Source organism: Haplochromis burtoni, unplaced genomic scaffold (assembly GCF_018398535.1).
Source record: "Haplochromis burtoni strain Fernald_Lab_line unplaced genomic scaffold, NCSU_Asbu1 Contig_33, whole genome shotgun sequence".
Classification (NCBI taxonomy): Eukaryota; Metazoa; Chordata; class Actinopteri; order Cichliformes; family Cichlidae; genus Haplochromis; species Haplochromis burtoni.
This window is the reverse complement of record NW_024582394.1, coordinates 2,728,512-2,752,620: the sequence shown is the minus strand read 5'-3', so window position 1 is coordinate 2,752,620 and position 24,109 is coordinate 2,728,512. Positions and strand designations below refer to the sequence as shown.

The window sequence follows — 24,109 nt, the reverse complement described above, 5'->3', positions numbered from 1 at the left end:
TAGCTCCATACCTGGAGACGTCTATTGGGGTCCGCGAAATCGTAGATGCGCTTGAATAGAATAGAATAGAATAGAATAGTGAAATCATATATTATACATTAGTCAAAGTAGCATAAGTCTATATTGATAGATACCATTCTTATTGCTGTTGCTGCTAATACTACTATTACTAATAAAATAATAATAATAACAATAACAACAATAATAATAGTTGTAATAAAAATCTCCTTTTTAAAGACTTGTTCAGCTTTCCTGGAGTGCCTGTTGTAACGTTTCTGTTCTTTTGTGCATTATTGCTGTAACTAAAAATTATTAATAATAATCATTTGAGTAAGTGTCCCCCTCCTCGCAGCTATAAACCGCTCCAAATTTGTCCTGCACGCTCCTGCTCTCTGATTGGTCTATTTTCTGATTGGCCTGCCCTCTGATTGGTTGAAAGTTACGTGCTGGGACAATCCGTCGACTGGAGTTTTGTTTTCTCGCCTGCGGCCCTAATACAGACGGCGCACCGCTGCTGGAGGCGATGAGGATATGATATTAAGGTTTTTATTCTAAACATAGTTATCTCGATAGTTTACTGGCGCGAGTGTAGATGCATTTTTTTTCCTCTCTCTCTGTTTTCTTTCCTCTTTTCCCGGTTCTCTTACTCTGCTCATTGGAGCGGTTTACATGCGGGCTGTCATTCAGAAATACTACAGATACATTTTGAGCGCTCATGTGTTTGACCGTGCTCATGAATTCAGTTTTCTGCGTTTAGTCGCATGATTGTCGCTTTACTTTGTCCAAGTAGACTTAATACAAGTTGGTATTTCAGTCACAAACACGTGTCTGCACAATCAAGTTATTGTAGTCTTCCAGTCATTGGACTTAAGGTGAATTACTTTTTTTGCGGAATAACGGCGTGGTGCCCCCCCCCGGCGGGTAACATACTGAGGATACCGCAACACGGCTGAGAACAGAACAGTAAGTCCGTCTTCTAAAGTCACTAAAGTACATTAATGTTAATGTTTCTGCACTTCATAGTGAGTTTCACAGTGAACTTGTTTGCTATCTTTCAGTTTTATTAGCTTGCATGTTGGAAAACAACATATCCTATAGAAATTGGTAACCGGTTAGAACTGTTGCAGTTCTAACCAAATTCCCAGGGACTAAAGTAAAAACCATTTTTGAAGCATATTCATATCGTGCAAATGTTTTAAAACGGACAGATATTGGCAGATGTGGCTTCATGATAATACGTCCACATTTTTCATACACGTACAGATACCCAGTCTGGACTCATATTCATGAAAGCTATCACAAAATACAGAATTTTCTCCATTTCTAAATACTTTTAATGTTTTTGGTTAGAAATAACGTGAAATTGCCTAATAGTAATAATGTACTTGTAAATGCGTAAAACACCTTATGAAAAAGTTTTGTAGTAAGGTGTTTAACGCAAATAAAATTGAACCTCACTGAAGATCTCAGCTTAATTCTCAGTCCCTGCCAAATCAGCTATCTTGCACTTTAAAGTGAGTAGCAGTTCCTAGTGAGCTGAGACCCAGCGGATGACAGATACTGATCAAAGATAAAGATGTGAAGTATTGAAATAAGATCTCATAAGGTTTGGGAGGAAATTTATGGGGCAGAAAGATTAAAAACGGAGTAAGGAGAGACTTATGGACAGGTGGACAGAATAAATCTGCAAGAAAAGTAGTCTGACTTCCAGAAAGTGTTCTGACAGATTTATTCTCCTGTCTGGTCGTGGATGAACACCTTACTTTGTTGTCACTGCCACTGATTAGATCAAGAAATTGTTTTAAACATATGATACATCAAAAAGAAGAGATTCTGGGGTTATTTCTGGGGCATTTTTTCTTTTAAAATTCCTGGTAAGGTTTTCATTTCACCATTTGGTACTGCATTTCATTTCACAAGCAGCTATTTTGACAGCATCTGATCATAAGAGAGCATCAAATGTTGAAATGATAAAGGTGACCAGAGACTGTGAAGACAGAAGGGAAAAGTGTGGTTGATTAAGTGATCATTTACATACAGAAATGTAAAAAAACTGCACCTTTAAGGCAGGAACTCAGTAGCACCACAGGTGTTATATATTAATAAGAATCTTAATATCTTTTTTGTCATTTAATTTCCTTTCAGATCAAATCGTCTGACCTTTTTTCTTCCTCATAAAAATACAAAAATGGGGCTTTTCCGGGTCTGTCTGTTGTTGGAGATGGTCCTTATTTCCACCGCTGTCAGGGGTGAGTAACAAAAGTACTGATATCAACAACTCTAGAGTATTGCAGTCAGTCAGAAAGATAATGTCAGATTGTGTGACTGTCCAACAGCCTGATAAAGGTTGGTGCAGTTAAATAGTTGTGGGGATGTTTTCATGGTGTGCATTCTTATTTACTGCTACATCAGTGTATTCTTTTTGTCAGTATCTTCCTCTGCTCCTTGGGTTTCTTAATTTCTTTTCAGAATTGATATATTTGTTCAGAAACTATAATGTATTTGCATTCCTTCATTTAACTCACTGAATTACCATAGATCCAAACACTGTCTGGTTGTTACATTTTTCTGAGATGTTCCTGTGCTGTCCTGGGACCTCTTGGTTATCCCAAGGGTGCTACTGTGACACCAATCAAGTAAAAAAACCTTTTGACTATTGGAATATTCAGATCTTCATATTTTGCAACGTTATTTGGTTTTCAGTTTCAGGATTCAGATACTCTTTTGTATATATAGCTACATGTCATTATAAGCTCCAGATGTGGTCACTGTCACTTCAGTCACTGTTGCTGCTGACTATAATTTTCTCTTTGAGTGGTTGTTTTATTCATACAGCTTTAACAGAATTGCATGAAAAACTGTGAAAAACTAACTACGACCTTACCGCTTACTGGACTTAAGAAAGTAAATTACAGCCAGGGGTTGCTAATCAAATGCATTTGATTAATTAAAAGCAAGTGTGACCATATCTATAAAAGCAAAAGCGCTGGCAATTTGCTGGTCTGGAGCATTTGCGCAATGCCGTAGTCTTTCCGGGAGTGGACATCCCAGCAAATCCACCACAGACCAAAACATTCTGAAAGGAATTGCAAAAAGCTCAAGAGCTACTTAGTTAGCTTCTTAAATGTTAAAGTTCATGACAGTGGAATTAGAAAAATACTGAATAAGTACAGTATGGCTTGTTTGGAAGGTGTGCCAGAAGAAAGCCTCTTTGCACTAAAAACAACATGGCAGCTTGACTCTGGCTTGCAAAACTGCATCTGAACTAACCACAAAACGTCTGGAACAATGTCCTTTGAATAAATGAGGCCAAAGTGGAGATGTCTAGTTGTAATGCACAGCACCATGTTGGCAAAATCCGAACACAGCATATCAGAGCAAACACCTCATACCAAGAATCAAGCACAATAGTGATGATTTCGATTTGCTTTGCAGTCATTGAGTTAAGCGTGAACTCCTCTACAACAAAGCACTCTAGAACAGCGGTCCCAAACCTTTTTTGCACCACAGTCCGGTTTATGTCCGACAATATTTTCACGGACTGACCTTTAAGGTGTCACGGATAAATACAACAAAATAAAACCAATACCGGTACCAAAATACGGAAGATTTATTCATAACACACGGGAAATGACCAAGGCAAACAGAGTTAACAATCAAAACGATTTTAAAAATAACGCTTAAAACAGATAGAAACCCTGAAAACCATAAATTTCACACCAGAGCCTCAACTCTCGTGGCCCAGTACCAAACGACTCACAGACCTCTACCAGCTGCACTAGAATCGAATGGGAGGCCATTCGTCAGACAGCAATACGGTCATAACACAGGACAACAATCCCAAACACATCAGCAAGTTTGCAACAGAATACTGAAAAAGAAAAGAATCATGGCGTTGCAAAGTCCTGTCATCAATCCAATTGAAATGCTGTGGCGTGAGAACTTCATGCACAGGGAACCTCAATAAGCTCAAACAACATTGTAAAGAAGAGTGGGCCAAAATTCCAACATAAAGATGTGATAGACTGATAAAGAAAATGATTACTTAAAGATCTTGCTGTTAACAGTGGTTCTACCAGCTATTGAATCATGGGATGTACTTGAGTTTTTCACCTGACCTCATAGAGTCACGTGGCTGTAAATGAAAAAATCACCGTACAGCCTTTAACACATAACTTATGTCTGGAGTATCAGAGCTTCAGATAATCGTGCAGATCACAAACTGAATTCTGCAGCCGTATAGGGGGGTCTGTCACCACCATCGGTTACAGAACAGCTCCTTGTACTTTGTTCAACAATGTGTTTTTTGTCAGTGAAAATCAGTGTAATAGAGACAAACAACAACAAGCTGTACATAGATGAGAGCGATTCCATGCTTGCCTGCAGGCTTTATGGGCAGACAGTTGTGGAGCTGGCGCCCGTTCCTCAGATCACACCAACGATGAGTTTTTAGTCGGAACAAAGCTGCATTCAGCGAGGCGAGGCAGAGCCAGCATGCAGACACGGGGCCGAAAGTAAACACAGGGCCATAGACCGCAAAGAGATGAGATTAGATTAGCCTATTAGGGATGTTTGCTGTACAATGCATATCCTCCCACTCACTGACTGCAGCCTGTCAGCTTAGTCAGGCAGCAGAGAAGGACAGAGAGCAAGATTAAGGAGAATGGAGGAAAGAAGTGGGAAAGAAATCGGAAGGAAGGGGGGCAGGACTGGGAGATTGGAGTAAGAATGGATGATAGAAGGGACCTAGTGAGAAAAGAAACCAGTGGGTACAAGTGAGGTAGGAATAGGAGGGGAAATGGACAGTGGCTGAAAACACTTTACAGCAGAGAGTGTAAGAAAGGGGGCAAGAGAGCACGAGGCGAACAGAGCTTTATAGCATTAAAAAGATTGCAAATCTCACAAATCTTCCCCGTCACCAACTTTTTTTGCATAATAGAATCCAAATTACAACAAGTTAGCAGCAGATATCATCTACAAGAATACAAGAATCTAAAAGAATCTTAATCTGACTGGCTTATTTGTTACATTTTTCCACTGCACTCTAGGAAATGATACAAAGAAACATTTTAAATGTGTGACTACTGAGATATCTCAGAGAAATATGCCAGCTATGTCAGCAATAAACAAGAAAAGTAAAAATATCACAGCTCACAATAGGACATTTCAAATTGAAAACAAGGTCTCATGGTATCATTTATCAGACCATTAGCCTTTCTACACAAGATGCAGTTAAAGTAAATTTAAGCTATTTTATCATTTAGGACATTATGTAAAAAAGCATTACCTTAAAATTACCACACTGTAAAAGAGAAAATGTTTATTATAATAATAAACTATTAAACATAAGGGTCTAATAACTGTTGCTGTGGATTGTGCCGTGTGTAGTTGGGGTTCATCCACGCTGAGCATCACGTGGCACTGAAGAGCTTTACCCACTATGAGAGTTGATTGGCAAGTGGAAGCAGGAAGCCTGCAAAAGCTAACTGCTTTGTTAAACTAAAGGAAGAGATGAATATTATAATAAGGCAATGAAAGCTAGTCAGAAGCAGTGAAAGCGCAAGTGACACGGAGATAGTGAGACAGGCAGTTCGTGATAAAGAGGCAACTTTGGTGCCCTTGCAACAGATGTAGAGTTGCTGCACTCCAGAGGCTTACACAACTGCACTGTGTGAACTGGGGTCTGCGTGCATAAGTGTGTGTAGCTGAGCATGAGACTGAGCAGCTGAGAGATTAGCATTCTCGCCTGTTAGCTGAACAGCACCGAGCTTGGTTTCAGGGGTCAAAAAGTAGTAGGCCAGTGGATTTGAGGCTGCCTGCAGCTTTGGACGGAGTTAGATTCCAGATCAAATCAAATATTTGACATTTCCAGGAATCCTTTGTGAACTTCAGAACTGCTCTTTGGATTTTGTCACTTTTGGCAGAATCAAACTTTTTACCTCTGTTTCTGATCTTTATGCTGTTAAGCTACCTTCTGTACCTTAATATGTACATTATAGACATGAGAGTGGTAGTGATTTTAATCATATTTCACAAAATGTTAAACCATGGCAGATTTGCACGTTGAAGCAGATGTAATGCAACTTCCAAATATTTCCACTGCCGCTACAAATACACTCTCCAAGAGTTTCCTTAGACTTCGAGAATAATGGCCTCCTTCAAGTCCAATTTCCCTCAGCATTAAACAATTATACAAAGAAACCAGATTCTGTAGAGCAGATGTTGCATTTTGACTTTCTACTGACTTAAACTGCTAGCTTTGGTGCTTTCTGAAGACGCAGCTGAACGATCTACTAAATGTGTTAGACACTGAGCACATCCAGTTGTGGTTTATTAGTGTATATGCTGTTATTGTGTATGCATCTACACATATGGAGATAGATTAATTATGTGATGAAAAATGCCATGTGTATGTCAGATGGTTATCAGTCTGTCAGTTGGTATTTATATAAGACAGCTGTTGCAGCTTGCACGACTGGTAGGATGATATTAATGCGATTATTGAGGTTAATCCACCAGATTTTTGTTTTCCTCTTTGTACGAGCTTATATGTTGAAATGGCATTTCACAGTCTTAGATCTCTCTGGAAGCAAATTCAGAAAAAAAAAGACGTACCCAGAAATGAGAAGATTTGTGGGTTTCTGTACATGGTTTCCTGATGTACTCTTCTGTCTAAACAGTTTCATGTTTTCCATGTGATTGTGCCGTATAGACCACCCATTATTTGGACGAAGAGAGAGAAACAGACACGGCAATGAGAGGGTTCATCGCCGTGGGTTGTTGTTATAATAAGTGTAAAAAAGCCCACAGCCACATTAAAAATGCATCTTCATTCCACGAAAGCTGCCAAAGAAGCAACACTGCAAACACACACTGAGAAACAGAGGGAGAGAGAGAGAGAACAGTTCATCGTCACTGCAGGAAATGACAGACAGAAAGTGCAGAGTGTAAACAGCCACATGCACAGACGCTGGAAACATATACAAGTAGAAGATTCTACCCATAAATATAATTTAACATATAAGCAGTCATGCATAGAGGTGCACACACAGGCCCCCAATCCCTTAAGAACCCTCTGCCCCACACACTCACTACTGAGGAATGTAATTAGCATGCTAACACTAACAGTGATATGTAGGAGAGAACTGTGGGTAGGTAAAGAGTGGAGAATGAGACAGTAATCAGAGGTAAGTGGAACACATAAATAGCACAGGCTTTAAGTTTTTAGAAGAGTTAAAGATGGCTGGAGGGCAGGATGAAGTGATAGGTATCAAAACTACAACTCACAATCCCTTTATTTTTCCATCAGTTATTTAAAGTTTGTCATCAATGGTTAAAAATCTGTCATCAAATTGTGAAAAATTCCTGCCACAAGTTCCCAGTACCCAAGACGACAATTTAAAATGTCTGTTTTATCCAGCCATCAGTCGAGTATACCAAGAGAGGTAAAAACAAAAGATACAACTACAGAATTGGCTTTTATTTCTAGGTGTAGTAATTAGATACTCTCTGGAACAACAACTTTAAAAAATAATGGCTACTTTAAAGATAAAATAAAACGTAGCAGTAAGTTTCTGCCTGTCTGACATTTAGTGGATTTAGATGGAAGAGAGCAGAATGATTCCTCTTTAATGGAACAGCTGCTTTTCAGACCACTGCTTTGTGCTTCATTGTAACAAGACGCATTATAAGGGCAATATAGCATCACATTTTATCACAGTGTAGCAGCAGTGTAAGTAAATGAAGGGTATTTTCCATCCTTTTCCACGAATTAGGATTATTAAGGACAGACTACCTAATTCAGAGAGTGAATCTACTAAAAACATCGTGCTAGCTTTAGCATTATAGTGAAATAGTTTTCGCATAACAAAAGTAGCTAAGAGGTTGTATCTTGAGTTGAACTTCTTACCAAGGCCCTGCTTTTCCATCATGTAAACATATTACTAATTTCATTCACCGTTTGCTCTTCCTGTCATATGGAATAATGCTCAGTGAAGTCACTTGTATAGTTTTTGTTGCACATCACCAGTTTTCTTGCATATTTGGTAAAGTATTTGCTTCGTTGGAGGTTGTCGAGGTAGCGCCTTTTTAGGTACCAAATTGTCACCAGAGGGTGACACGCGGCGCTCACCCTCAGTGCCCGGGCATGTCTTGTTGTGCGCACTAGGGAACATAAAAGGCATTGCTATATAATAGTATCACAATATTACAGTTTGATATATAAAAATCTGGACTAGTATGCGATATGGCGCAGCCGTAACAGACTCACATAAAATGAATCTCTTTCACCTCACTAGTTTAAGCATTCAAAGTGTCCTTAGTCACAGCTAACAATTGTAAATGCCATTTGACATGCTGATAACCATTATATGACCTGGGGGTGTTTACCTGCCAGTCTCAGTGTTTGCACAGGAGGTGCTAAAACTAGATTACCCAAAATGGGTGAAACATTCATCAGAATCCACGCTAGGCCTTAGAAAATGTTTCTTCTCTTGCGTGGAACCAGTATTTTATACCTTTAACCTACAGAGTTTTTTGTTAGTGTATTATGGAAAAACTAAGGAGCCCTTTAGTAAATGGTTTAAACGATTATGCACTTTAATTTAAGATTTAACTGAGGCTTTTATCCTCTATTTGAGAGAAGAAACAGACTGTGTGTGTGTGTGTGTGTGTGTGTGTGTGTGTGTGTGTGTGTGTGTGTGTGTTGATTAACTGACAAAGGGAAGCTTCAAAGGATCCAAATGACTCTTTCAGTTCCTCTTGTTAAATCCTAACGTCAGGGCCAAATGTTGTTGGCTGTTTGGGCTGGTGCAGCTGTGGCTGTCAAAAAAACTCCAAATACCAACAATGCACTTTAAAAAGGACACCTGAAATATTCGTGCATGTCCCTTTTACGTGTTAGTCTAAAGTGTGAGTTTTCAAAACCTAGAACTTATTCTACAATATGACATGTCCTACAGATTAACTAGCACTGATGTGGACCTCTTCACGGGCAACGAGCTGGGACCTTGTGGAGCAGTCCTGCAGCTCACTGTTTTATGGGGTCTGCTAATGTTGAAGGCTATTAGCCCACATTTAGATAAAGTCAATGTTTGCTTTGAGTTTGCTAATGGTGGGGCTTAATGGGGCTGTCTGGACGTTCTCTGCAGGGGCTGACGCTGTGTCGCAGTATTGCTAAGACGCGATGCCTGTTTGTGGAGGGGGTGCAGGAGAAGGAAAGGCAACAGGAGAAGATAAGATAGAAAAGGGCAGTGTGGAAAAAATACTGAGAAAGAAACAGAAATATTTAACAGACAGTTTTGAACTGACTTCATGACTAAATTTGTAATCATTTAAAAATACTGGAAATGTCTTTAGAATAATTGCACACCCCTGATAGCAGTAGTCTAACATAGTGCTGTTCGATATAACGATATATATCGGATGACGATATAAAAACATCTATCGTTTCATTTTACGCTATCGTTTGTTTCGTGGTGTCGCAAAATAAACCGTTTACGGCAATATTTTTTCATGGTTTTGATGGTCACTGTAGTGGCTGTATTAATTTAAGTTCTCTCTTTCTCTTATATTTAATATAACCACACTACGGACGGACAAGCGCCTGTTTTTATGCGTTGTGGTTAGCAACAATGACGGTAACAGCATCGCGTGTCCGCTTGCTTATGTTCCACATAAACCTTTCACAATAAAGCTCAAGATCCTGTTGAGACTTTTCAAAATAAACTGAATCACGTGAAAGATGCAGAGTATTTATGGATGAGAAGTAAAAAAGAGCCGCCGGGTGCTCAAACGTTAGAACAGGCTTTTCCCCGCAGCACGCCGTGTAATAAATACTCACAAAGAAAACGGCGGCCGTTACAACTTATGTCTAAAAATGTATCGTTTCATGCATCGGTTAAAACACTCGACTCCAGCTACATGACGCGCAGCTGGAAACACTTCACGCAAGTCGAGCTGCCCGAGATTCACAGAATTTACAGAAAATGTTACATTTTTGTGATTTGTATCGTTATCGGACGATAGATGTTTTATATCGGATATGAGATTTTGGTCATATCGCACAGCCCTAGTCTAACATAAAAGGAGGATTAATGAAAGGCTGAGAGTTACAGTTGCTAGTATGATGCTGCAAGGACATAATATGAAGGGAAAGTAAGTTTTTGTGAACATTAAATATTATACACATTTCTCTTCTGACCAGCATGTGCAACACATCTGTAATTCCAGAAGCTTTTTAATATTATTTCTTCATTCCCGCTTTATTTATATGCAGTATTTTCCCCCAATTCCCTTTTTTTCAGCTCTCCGTCTCTCCCGGCTTCTCTGTCTCTCCCTTACATGGTGCATTATTGTGTGGCGCCACAGTGCTGTATTGTGGTCTCAGTGGGGTTGGGGTATGTTTGGTCAACGCTACAGCACAGCAGGTCAGAGGGCACCTGGCAGATCAGGGAGGGGTCAGGGAGAGTGTGAGCATCAGTTTATGTACACACACTGTGAATGTGTGTGGCTGTAACGCAGGGTCAGAGAAAGCACATGCTGGCACCAGAGGAGTCTGTAATAACACTGGTGGAACTCCACAGGACAGCACGCATTAGTTTCACTGCATTTTTACATCTTTGTCTCTAGTGTGTGTTCCAAACTTCATCAAGCAGGTATTAATAGATTTAATGAGGTAATATAAATTATTCCAAACTTATAACCTAAGTTTTAACAATTAAAGACCTCAGTTGTGAAGTGAAGTGATTATAAGTCAACAAAAATTGCTTACAATGATTGAAATCTATTGTCTTTATTGTTTCCTATTAACTATTTATAAACATCTGTTTAAATTTGCACTGAATTTAATAAAATGAGTTATATAGCCATAGACAGCAGTGATAATTGTAAGCAAACAGTCTCATAAATGTAATGCCATTAATCTGCTGTGCAGGTGTGAAGTATAAAATGTGTTTTTAGTCTCCAGTAGACCCACATGGACTTTCTAGATACCAGTTTGTAGTAACTGGAAATGGATAGAAAGTGTTTTTAAGCAGATGAATAGAAAGACACCATAAGCAGTGTGTATTTTAAGAAAACACTCCTGCTGACACCCCATTTTTATCCATCAATATCCCAGTGGAATGATGCTCCAGGTTACTTAGGATCATTATTAGCCTTTACACTTAAAACCTTTTACCATGAACTGATTTATTTTAAAGGTGAAACAGTAGAAAGTGTTCACAAGAAAGTCTTTTGAGTGTCACAGACTTAACTGTATGCACTTTGCTGCCTTTTACATCTCTCTCTGCAGTGTGTCTGTTTTCACTCTCACTTTCTTTCTCTCTCTGGCATTTTAAATCCTTTCTCACTTTCTTTGTCTCTGCTGTTTTCTCGCTACTTGTCTGCCATTAAATCAGATCCTTTCAGACCGCTTTTAACCCCCACCTACCATGCACACACACACACACACACACACACACACACACACACACACACACACACTTCAGCTGTTGATTCCTGGTGGCATTACAAATGGCATATTGAAAAGTGATCATTGGGACTCAGAACAAAGACACTTCTTTCCCTTCAGCCTGTCATACTGACGTGAGTTACAGTTATGCACCACTGTGGGCAGCTGTGAGCTTGTATCTATGTGTGTGTGTTTGTGTTATTTGTGTAATAAACAAAACAACAGGAACCCAACACCAGCCTGACCAGCATTATCACCATTACACCTTTGGTGTCAAATGTGATTGACATGTAATAGACATTTGGCCACACTCTCTTCATTTTGTCAAACATACTGATGACCTTTGACTCCAGGGAGTGGGAACTAATTGCACAGGATGTTAAGGTGGACAGCTTGTCTGTAGCTTTAAATTATAACAACTAAAGATTTCATATTTGGAAGGATTATGAAAGTAAATATCATGCCTACAATAGGAGGAAACGCTACAGTGCTGGTTTTTTTCCTGAAAGAATCACGATTTCTATAGAAAGTCATTTCTCTGCTGTCTTTTTTTCCTAATTGAATTTAAAAAAATACACCGCAACAAACAGATGAAAACCACTACATAAGAGGGGACACAAATACTCTATCTTTATCCCCAGTGCCAGCTGTTGCTGTAGAATCCATACGGCAGGGGGATGTGAGCAGCATGTGGGGGTAGAGTTACATCCGAGCCATTTTAGGCATGAAGGGATAAGTTTCATAGAAAATAAAAGGAGTGAAATTGGTGTCCAAAGTGCTCGCAAGATCCTTACACTGTGTGTTACAGCCATTTTAGTGCTCGCAGCCAAAGTAGTGAGCATATCCTCTGTTGTTTATTGTCGGTGGTTTAAAAATCAGCAGAAAATTGCATAACTGACATTTCTTGCTTTTTTTCCCAAAATAAGGCAAAACATTGACCAGATCTGTAAAAGATTACAAAAACAGAGTTTGAAAACAGATATTAGTTACACTGAGGCAACTCAGGACATTAATATGCTCCAAGTAACCACATACTGCTGATTTCTTGCTGAAGGGTCTGCAGAACAGTTAGCTGTGTTAATTATTTCCCACTACATGGCCCTTCATCACACTGGTCAGCTCAGTGCATTATTATCCAAAGGTAATCCCTCTGTTGCACTGGCACCATTATCACACCAGATCACAACGGACCTATTCTTCTATATGTAATTAACAAAGGTACTTATGAGCTGCTTTCTGGGATTTAACTGTTGTGTTGTTGGAGCTTTAGGGAAGGCAGTGGGATGTAGTGGAAAATGGAGAATGTGGGGGAAAGGAAAGCGCTCACATAAGAATGCAGCGGCGCTTCAGTTTAGGTTTGAACATTTAACAGCATCTATTACACATTGAAAATTTAACCTGGGAATTACAGTTTAACTGTCAGCTAATGGACCAGTGGGAAGAAGTTACATTTTCGTTACATTTTTTCAGCTTGTTGTCCCGATGCAGCCATGTATTTCTCAATAAACAGCTTTTTGTGGTTAAGAACAGTAAGCCTGTTTGCAACATGTCTCGGATCATCGAGTCTCTAATTTGGGCGAGATGGAATAAAAGGAACGTAATCCTGCGTCTGTAAAAGAAAGAGAGCTGAGGTTTCTTTTACACCACATATTGATTATGTTTTGAAAAACGTACTTTTGGTGTTTGCCTTTTGGATATTTCCAGATGCTGCTTTACATGCAATGTTAGACCTGTCAGTAATGGAGTATGCTGACAGTGTGTATCGGACTGTCTCTAAAACACACCTTCATCCTCTTACTTTTATATATAATCAACTCTATTTATCATATTAGGGTCTTTTTTTAAACGTCACTATATAATGATTGACAGACTCAACTGGTTCCTCTTGATTCAAGAGGTCAGTATCACTGGTACCAATTTACATTTTGATTATCCTTACTGTCTAAAACAGGTTATCTACTAAGAAGCTCGGGTCAGTTCTTCTATAGAGTTTCTTATGTACTTTATGCTATTTTGATTGACCTGTTCAGTGCCACTAAATCCTCCTATGGCAGGGGTGCCCAATCCCGGTCCTCGAGAGCTACTATCCTGCAGCTTTTAGATGCATCCCTACTCCAACACAGCTGAATCAAATGGTTTGATCTCTTCAGCATGCCATCATGTTTGGCAAAGGCCTGATAACAAGCCATTCATTTGATTCAGGTGTGTGGGAACAAGGATGCATCTAAAAGCTGCAGGACGGTAGCTCTCGAGGACCGGGATTGGGCACCCCTGTCCTATGGCAACATTTTGACCACAGTTTTTGAATTTGTCATCGAGAGAATAACAATCAATGTTAATATTGAGACATTACATGTCAGAGGGTTTTCCCTGATAAAACTGTCTTGATAAAAAGCTCACTAGAGACACTCATAACTTTGGAGACACTCATCTGCTACTTCGAGCTACCTATAAGCATGATGCAACATTTCAGAAATGTTATGTACCTGTAGATTAAACCTGCAAGCTGCAAATTATAGAATACAAAAGCTTCAGACTAAACTAGCATAATGACTACTTTTACTTCTTTCTGTGCTAGATGAAAATACACGAATGAGTGAGATCCATTTACTTACATTTAAACATCACTAAAATACTGCTACTTGGTCAACTTTATGTTGAGCTTCGCAAGATTAAGATAATGTTAGCTTTTAAGTTTTAACTGGAAAGATGTAAGTGTGGAACATGCATACACCACGACAGTACTGAGACCACCAGTCTTGTTTCAGTCGTGTTTTATTTATTTATTTATTAACCTTTATTTAACCAGGAAGATCCCATTGAGATTAAAAACCTCTTTTTCAAGGGAGACCTGGCCAAGATAGGCAGCAGCCGGTGTCTCACAGTTACAGAAATTACTCAAACACAGGCAGCAACAACACACATGCAACAATAAGTGAAAGAATACAAACAAAATAAAATAAAATTCAAATAAAAATAAAAAATCTGTTAAAATGACAATCAATCTAATTGAAACAGTTGCATGTTATGGACTTGGCCTCAAGGATTCGTAGTTTAGATTTAAAAGCACTTAATGAAATGAATTCAGTCATTTTCCAGTCGTTCTGCAGTTCGTTCCAAGCCGAGGGTGCTAAATGGACAAAAGCTCTTTTACCAAGTTCAGTTCGAGCAAATGGAACAGAAAGCAACAAGTAGCCATGCGGACGAAGAGAATACCGACCAGCATGTTTCATTGCAAGCAGGGAACATAGATAAGAAGGCAGCAACCCAAGTATCGCCTTATATATAAAAGTTCCTCCGACTTACCAAAGCAGGCCGTCCTAGCTGAGAGTATAACTCACAGTGGTGAGTCTGAGATTTACGGTTAGTGATGAACCTCAGAGAAGCACGACACACAGAATCAACCATTCGAAGACATTGAGCAGAAGCATTCATATATAGAATATCACCATAATCCAGCACAGGCAAGAATGTTGCAGCAACAAGCCGCTTACAAAGGCTTTAACTTATTTTGGGTAATTTTTTTTTTTTTATGGTTTTGGGGGACATTTAGATGTCAGTTGACAAGAAGAGATTAGCAAAAAGAGCTATGGCTTAAGCACATGCAATCTCACACAAGCACCTTATCCCCTCTCTCAAACACAAGCAGTGGACTAAGACAGTGACCAGAGCTGAACAAATGGAGTTTAGTCATGGCTGAGGATTGGTGTGGAATGTGGGAGGGGGGCATGAATTTGTGTGTGCATGCATGCATGTGTGTGTGTGTGTGTGTTATGTGCATGCTTGGAATGTTTAACTCCCCACCCAATGAACCAGAAAACACACAGGTGGAGGAGGAGGTGGAAAGATGTGAGGGAGAGGAGGAAATGCAGGATGATGAAGGAGGGAAAAGAAAAGATGAGTGCTGGATCGCTGATCTTCAAAGTGTGATGCTCAAACTGACGAGTACAAAACAAATCCAAATAGAAAGAAAAGACATGTTTATTTAAGTGATAACCAAGTGAGTATTAATTTGATGAGCTTTACTTCTAACTCCACTCTGTCACCTTAACAAAGTAGGCTTCTCACTTTTGGACAAAACACTTCCTGAGTGAGAGTCATTTAACTGCTGACAGGTCTGGACTGCAGTCTGGTCAGTTCACCGCTCAGCCTGTTTTATTATGAAGCCATTGATGTTATGCTATGTGCAGATACGGCACGGTCTTGCCGAAATAACCAAGACTTTCCCTGAAAATCATGTTGCCAGGATGGCAGCATATGTCGCTAAACCATTCAGCATTGACGTTGCCTTCACAGAGTCTTCAATGCATAAGCCTTTGTATTGCATTGACTACAGGTCATTTCTTCAGTTCACCTTTAAATTTAAAGGTGAACTGAAGAAATGACCTGTAGCCTTTTTCCAGACTCAAGTTCATTAATGAACTTGAGTCTGGAAAAAGGTGGCGGGAATCGTTGCTCTTGGATTTTTTGCTTTTTCTTGGCATGGTAGAGTTTTATCTTCTTACATTAGTGATGATGACCAACAATATTGTGTAATGGAAATGATGAAATACCCAAATTCTCTTTTTATGTTTTATGACAAATCGCTCTGAAATCACTGAATTGTCTAAATCTTCATCCTTTCACAACGTGGGGAGCCATAAGCTATTTTTATGACTATTGCTCTCTTTCTTGCTCCCTGGCTTATCCCTCGTCTCTTGTTTTTATAGTTATGTCAATATGGATGGCTCCCTTAGAGTAAATAGTCTGCTTTCTACCACTGAAATCAGGTGCTTAACACAGGTGGTACCGTGTGTGTGTGTGTGTGTGTGTGTGTATGCATTTGTTATCACTCGCTGTTAATGAGTAACAGTGTCTGCCTCCAGAATGTTGATAAAAGCCAGGTCGAGGACATCGCTTTGCTTTACACACATTCACCCAAATGTGCACCTAATCAAGCGTGTTAACTATTTCTTATCTTACGTCAACTATGTCTTGGCTTATCTGTAAGGCGTAACACAAAAAGACACACAAGATACAGATGTATATATTTACAGTGGCTATTTTACAGAGATTTGTAGACTATAAATGAATGTTCTTTGCCACGTACTGTACGTGTAAATAGTGTTCCTTTTGTTGGTGCCTGGGTCGTTGCAAAGTTATGTTCACAGTGACTGTAACCTGACTGTGACTAAATAAGTAAATTGACCCCAGCCTTGGATTCCTTGCATACAATCAGACCACCTGCTCTCCTGTTCTGTTGGGGAAAAGGCTTTGCAGCCTAATGAATGTTTGTTTGAGTTCAGTACTGAAGGTTGGAGTGAAATGATCTGAAACTTTTGAACAGTTGTTTTCTTTTTAAGTCAATGTTACATTTATTAAAACCAAATAAATGTTTGTTTTGAATCAGGATGAAAGTGAGCTGAGTGTGCCATCATATTCAGGCTCAGCGCATCTCTGTGTTTTACTTTGCACCATGCACTGGCCAGCCAGGAATGGTGGTAATACTTTTTACTCTATTTGAGTAGTTAAAGTATTCAAGCAGACAGTATTTCTTACTCACTGGAATACTGGAGCAGGCTGTTATTGAGCTGACAACCTTCTGATTAGGAGATATTGAACTTTGAAGGCATAAAAATACACACACTAAACTAGAAGTTTGTGGCCTTTAACCTTCGTTGAGGCCTAGCATCTATTGTTTAGTGTTTAGATATGACATGCATAAACTGTGTAAACAAACCTTATCAGGCTACGTGGATGTTTTGGAGACCCTGTCGTCACAGGAGATAGACACGGTATCTTAATGCACTTCCTGTCTTCTTTTTATCTCCAGCAATTCAAAGACAGAAGTGACAGAGGGGCATAGTTTTGTGCATTCGTGAGCAACTACACGATCACCTTCCAACAAGTCAGGACTGCAAGATTTCTCCAGCACTGTCAATCTTTACCTTTTCTTTTTTCCTTTTTAACTCACAGGTTGCGAAGAAAATACAGGGTTACAGAGGCTAAAGTATATTCTCTCACAGTTTTACCCCAGGTAGTCATTAAAATGTCAGTTGCACGTCCAGTCTGCAGCTTAGTTGTAAATCCTCAAATGTTAGCAGGTAGCTGTTTATGTGGATTATTTGCTTTCTGTTCATCCTTCCATGGCTTCATCCCTTAACTCTGCGCGAGTGGTGCCTCTCCGCTGGCTTTCACACAGTGCTTTTCCTTTTTTTCTTCTAACTTACTGTACTTTTCTTCACTTCCCTGAGTCTGCAGTTATGTAGTTAGCCCACAGTATTCCTGCACACCCACTCTCACAAGTGCATACTGTGCATGATGTGGTTTTCATAAAGCCCTTTATAAGCTTTAAAAGAATGCTCAAGGTTTAAAGTGCTCTCAGGTTCTTGTTGGTTTGCAGAACTTTACAGTCATGTTTCCTCCAAAGGCCTCTTATACCATTTTTTCCATGTTCAAGTATCTTCTGTCTTTTCTCTATGAGTTCAAACTACTCCACTGTTTATATTTCAACAGACCAGAATTTCAATGGTTGCTTAAACATTTCTTATGAATGTAACTTTTTGTATATATTAATGTTGTCAGAAACACAGACCTGGTTGCTTTACATGTGAGAAATCACGTATTGAAGACCGGGAGGAGACGCAGGGCGTCACAAGCTAGTTTACTCACAGTACCAAGCCTGGATAAACGGGAGGGTTGGAAGGTTATACTTTGTCAAATTTGTGCCAAATCAAACATGCCGATCTATCCGCTGTGGCGATCCCTTGAAAAATAAAGGAGCAGTTGAAAATATCTTGCAGGGCATACCTAATATACTTACTGCATTTACCTGTAGGTCAGTAAGGTCCATGTAAAAACACTAAACTGTGGAATTTTAATATGTTTTTCAAGCTTTTGGCCTGAAGTTAGGCAATAATGTGTTACTCATACAATGCTGTATAGTTACAAATGAAGACATATGTTCATTTCTGAATTACATATGCGTAAGGTTCAGAAACTAGGAGCCTTAGATTACACGCAGCTGCACCAGTGAGCCGTCTGAAGAGTGACAACCTTTTTAATAACCTGATCAGCATTCATTTTCTCACAGCTGCATAATGTAAAACAAAGTGAAAATGTATTACTATTAAACTCTAAACCTAAGTAAAGTAAAACAATAGCTTTCATACCTCTCTCCTGGGTGGGGTGTGTCATTATAAATGAGTCATATCTTTTACTCCAGCAAATGTTTTCCTCTTAACGGAGCATGAACCCGAAAAGAAACGGTCGGTGGTAGGTTTCACACCTTGCACAAGTGGTTTCAGATCATTTATCTGAAATTTGAACATTGATCATATTGATCGTTGTTTTTGGAAGGAAGTCCATAATTATGTGGTAACCGTGAAGAGTTTTCATGTTCAGCGGGATTGTTGGGTATAGTTTTGAGGGTTTATTTCTTCACAAAGGTTAGGGCAAATTTTTAACCTCAAGTTTTCCCTTGTTTTTGTAATTGAGCAACTTGTTTGGTAAGTTTCTTCTAAATGATAGCCTTGATTCTTACTTTTGATTATGGAGGAGCTTTCCTCCAGGGAAAGGCAGACAGGTGCAGTCGAGAGAAGAGAGGAAAGCCGGAACAAAATAACTAGCTATTAGAAAGGCTATAGTGAAAGAGCACAAAGAGAAGGACAGATCAGAGACTGTAAAAAGAGAAAGAAAGTGCGAACATGTAGGAGAAAATAAATCATGTCTCTCTGAAAGGTCTGACGGTATAATTTAACTGTAAAATCTATTATAAAAGCAAAATGAAAAGGCTATAATCCAAAGTTCACACATTTTGATTGTGCGTGTGAGTCGCGGAGGGGATCAAGTTGCTGAACAAACCACTCAGCAGATTCCCCAAAGTTTTTCTGTCCGCTGTGTGTTTTTCTTTTGTGTGTGTGTGCGTGAGAGAGCGAGAGAGAGACAAGTGTATGCTTTTGGTTTACGTAAAGTGTGTGACTGTATGTGTGTCGTGCAGCCCGCAGTGTTGTGCCAGCCTCAGGCACACAGTTAACTGTCAGGATGGGGTAACAAGCAGCAGCTGACCTGTTGATGGAGTGGAAGTGAATGGGTCAGAACAAGAAGAAAGCGTCTGTGTGTCCGTCTGTGTGAGAAAGCTCCTGAAATACACAAATGATTGTACACTTTGTGCTCTGCAGTTTCTGCCTCAATTAACATAAGATCAACTTATTTTATGTTTGTGCGTTTGTGTCAGTGAAAAAGAAGGAAGAGGATAAGTGAGATTTCAGTTTTTTGTGAGTTAATTCTGTCCAATAAGCTGCCTGAAAGGCTAAATGTGGCCTTACGCAAAAAGAAGTCCTGTTGGTTTATAGTCAGTTTAGAAACTATGGATGTGATAATGGAATATGGCTCATAAACAATAACAGTAAGAGATTACAGGGTTTCTCCAAAGGCATAAATAGCAGACTTGTGAGTATTGGTGTAATTTAAGCCTGAGAACAGACAAATTGTCACTGAAGCGTACTGCAGGAAAGTACACATAGGGTTTGGTTTTTAAAATCTTAAGTTTTACTACAGCACAGGGCAGAACTAAAGACGTAAATGTTACTTTTCAAACATACCTGGTAATAACAATGAGCTCCTGAGGATTCGTTTGTGTTGCAGCGTTCCAAACTTTTGAGACCCACAATATTTTACAGATGCACACACATGCTCACACACCTCTACCTTGATCGGTACATCAGCGCTGTGTCCCGCTGTCAAGAGCTCTCCATGAAAAGCATTCCTCGGCTCTCCCCTCTCGCCCCAGTCTCGCCTGCCTGCCAACAACAACGTTGTGTTGGACTCTGCAAACCCATCTGACTCAAAGACCATTGGAACGTTAGGGGCAATAAAAGACCAGAACTCTCAATCAAAAACATAAAGGTTCAGCCCCAGCGACCGCATTCTGCCAAAATATACAACACAACAAAAAATGACCAAATTAGCAAGTTTTTTTTTCTGCGCTTAAGAAAAAAATCATGTTTGAATGCCGCTCCTCTACTTCTGCTGATATTTTGCAGCTCTTATTTTGCCATGCTAGTTACGCTATAGATAGTATTTTTACCATGCTAAGAAAATTTGTAATTTTTAAATTCTTATGTGAAATGCATTCGTGAGTTTGATTTGAATAAACAGCACAGCACTGGCAATCATCACCGAATTTCTGCAAATGCAAAATAGAGAACCAGACAAAACACATTAGAACTGCGAGTTAATTTGTCACTGTGTCATATCACAAAATGTTAGCGTGAGAAAACACAGACGTGTATTCGTGGTATTTGGCACCCAGAGCCAGAAAAACAGTCTGTTTGTACTTGAGTGTAACAACTAATGCAATTTGCATTGATTTTGCTAATAAGTGTCCAATTTTAGAGCGAATATAGAATAATGGACATGGGGCCAAACCAGGTGAGTTTACTCGACCTTCTGTGGGGCACGGCCGGTTACATCAGGGCTAACTAGCCAGAGAAGAACTACAAGACAAACATGCAAGACTATTATATCGACTGAGGCCATTTTTTGGGATCCTTGCAATGCTCAGATCTTGCTCTAGTATATAAATTGTCATAATGTCATGCATAATATATGTTTTGTCGAGCAAATTTCCACGTCATTGTCATAAAATTAAAGTCATATGATGCTTTTCTAAGTTTGTACTTTTAAAATGTGTAATTTTAGCCCATAGGTAGATGGTGGCTCGGCAATATGATGGTGTCATAATATGTATTATACATGAGAACCTCCACCTCTCTATATGCCCAGCTTGGACAGACAGTCGGAGATTTGGAGTATTAGAGTAAGATACTGTTGAATTAATAACTCGCAGCGTGTCTTTTATCCTGTCTTCCTTCTCTCACCCCAACCGGTCGCCGGATGGCCCCGCCCCTCCCTGAGCCTGGTTCTGCTGGAGGTTTCTTCCTGTTGAAAGGGAGTTTTTCCTTCCCACTGTTGCCAAAGTGCTTGCTCATAGGGGGTCATATGATTGTTGGGTTTTTCTCTGTATTTATTATTGTAGGGTCTACCTGACAATATAAAGGTCCTAGAGGCAACCGTTGTTGTGATTTGGCGCTGTCTAAATAAAACTGAACTGCACTGGATTCAAATGAGTCAGTATAGTGCCACAGTGCATATGCTATTGGATAATTGGGTGTAGTTGGTGAAAGAGAGTTTATTCGTGACATAGCTTCTGCTAAAAAAAATAAATACTTGTAGCATATTAAGGTACTACTCTAAGTATTTGTTTACAGTAGCTACAGTACAGTAACTAATATTCCCCATATTGTCTGAATATAAGGTCATCGTTTGGTGAGGATAGTTTAGGATTTACTAAAGAACTGATGATTATACTGCTATAGTCCGTCTAAACAGCCGAATCTGCCCAGGAATTCTGTTGATAGTGTAAACTTACATAAAATAAATCCAGAATAAATTTACTGATTTTATCTGGAGAGGTAAAAGCTTAAAGTGATGAAGCTAATGTGCATGAAAGTATGTGTTTGCTCCAAATACAGACTAATTCATCATCCAGGTTGGAACTTGAGCTTCGCATTTGCCGTTGTTTTGGGAGTAACTGCTGAAAGAACAGAATGTACAGTATGAACTAATTTTTTCTTTATTTGGCCTTCAGACTTTCTCCATCAGTCCATGCAGAGATCGTGCAGCTCTGAGCAGGAAGCTTCTGTCCCTGCAGGAATAGCATGCGTCTGACGTGGGCTATATTTTCCTGTAGTTAAGCTGCAGAATACCCAACGTGCATATTCAGTCTGTCTACATACTCCGTACTGCATAACCATAGGGCAGACAGAGAGGGGGTGAGCATTTGTTTATGCATATGTGGGCACAAACAAACTATCTTCAAGGAGCTTTAAATTATTGTGGGAAGTCCGTTGTGGGCAAGAGAAGCCCATTTTAAAGCCCTGCAATTTTCTCAAAGATGCCAACTACCCAAAAAGATAAGACAGTAATGCTCAGGCACTCTGAAATTCATAATTACTGTAATTGACTATATACAATGTTAAGAAAAAGTTTGTAAATGGGATCTGTGAGTATGACCTGGTCTTCACAGTGATTGGATGTAAACTGTGGTCCAGTCTTTATCTAAATGACAAATGAGCCTGTGACCCTAAGTTCAGGTTAAGTGGTGGTCCTACAGACAGCCTACGGATAACTTTGCAGACTATAATCTATATGTTTACTGTCACCAGGGGGCAGTGTCACAAACAACCAGTCTGTGTGCTGCGCTTGCTTATGTCCATCAGCCAGCGGCAAAGCAGAGCAAAGTTATAACAAATAAAGCGCTAAAGTAAAACTAGGTGTTAAAAACAATGCAGCCTCCATCTGTGCTTCTTACGCAGTATTTTATGTTTTTAGTGCTTTTCCAATTTGTGTTGAACTTCGTTGTTATTCGGGTCCCTATTCTGGGCCACTTTTCAACATACACACAGCCTCGTCCACATCGAGCATCTTTCTAGTCACCGCTCTGACTGGCCTGTCTACAGTGTTGCTGACTGATGAAAAGTAAAGTCTGTCTGTTTCCAATTTACATCAATATTTAGGTTTACTATCCAACTGCTTTACTCAGCTACACTGGGCTTCAGCTGGCAGACAACCACTGTGACCTAATGCTATAAAATACCTTGATAAAGCTGATTTTTTTCAGCTTTTCTGACCCATAGGCAACAATGCATTCCCAAATTATGATGCTTCCTGTTCAGTATTTTTTCATTAGGATGGTGTCAGTGTGCAGGAATCTTTTACACTTTGTGTTTACATCAGTCCGTGTAAACATCAGGTGTGTAGTGAAGTTTCTTTAATTGGAAAATAGCTGCTTTTCTATCTCATTAAAAGTGTGCGTTCATTTAAGATGAATTCTTTGTGCACATCGCAGATGACTCATTACTAAATTCTGCATTCATAGACAGTTTGTCTAACTGTGAAGTGATAAATATCTACCACCCATTAAAGTTACTTTATGCAAAGCAAATGTTTCTTGTCGGAGTCTTCCAGGACCTCTTTTTTTATGAGCCGTGGTTCAATTTAGCAGATGTTTCTTGTCAATGTGAAATAAAATTGTGTTTTTTGTAAATCAACACATCTCTAACCCACACCTCCAGTATTATTCGAGTGACTGGACTTGGACTGGATGGTTAGTCACTCCTGACCCCAGTTAGCATTCGTTGGTGTCGTAATTCAAGACAAATATGCATTATATTTATTTAAATTCACATGCTTTTCTTCCTGTTGAAGGTTATGTTTTTGTTTTTTTTTATATTATATTTTTGTAAACCTACTTTCAGCTGCGTATTTACCATTTACTTAATAGGAGCCTCATGTGCAGAAGTACATAGACAACCTGAACTGCGTCTCGTGAAAAAGAAGGAAAGATTTTTTTTTTTTAACTTGCTTTAGTTTCACCCCCAAGAGACAGATTTAAAAAGACTTTTCTGTGGTCAAAGACCTGGGAGCAGGGGAGGAGGAGGAAAAGAGGCTGCTGTTCGTGTGTTCCCATCACTGGGGAGAGAGAGAGTGGGAAGGAAGAAAATTTAGAGGTAGAGGAGGAAGATGTAGAAGAGGTTAACTGTCGAAAGTTGAGAGGTTTGGATAGAGGTCCTGCTTCTGTGATACCCTGGGGACGAAATTGAGGAAGTGTGCGTA

The 24,109-nt window shown here is 39.4% G+C and overlaps 1 protein-coding gene across 1 annotated transcript in view; it reads left to right on the top strand.

The window, feature by feature from the left end:
* Positions 1-466: 466 nt before the first annotated feature.
* The window catches only part of fgfrl1a (fibroblast growth factor receptor like 1a), a 65,987-nt gene continuing 42,344 nt past the window's right edge, over positions 467-24,109 (top strand). Inside the window, exons 1-2 of the mRNA XM_005919452.3 lie at positions 467-963; positions 2,146-2,249. Coding sequence (XP_005919514.1) covers positions 2,189-2,249 — 61 coding nt within the window. The 5' untranslated portion in view covers positions 467-963; positions 2,146-2,188. The remainder of the gene's footprint in view (positions 964-2,145; positions 2,250-24,109) is intronic.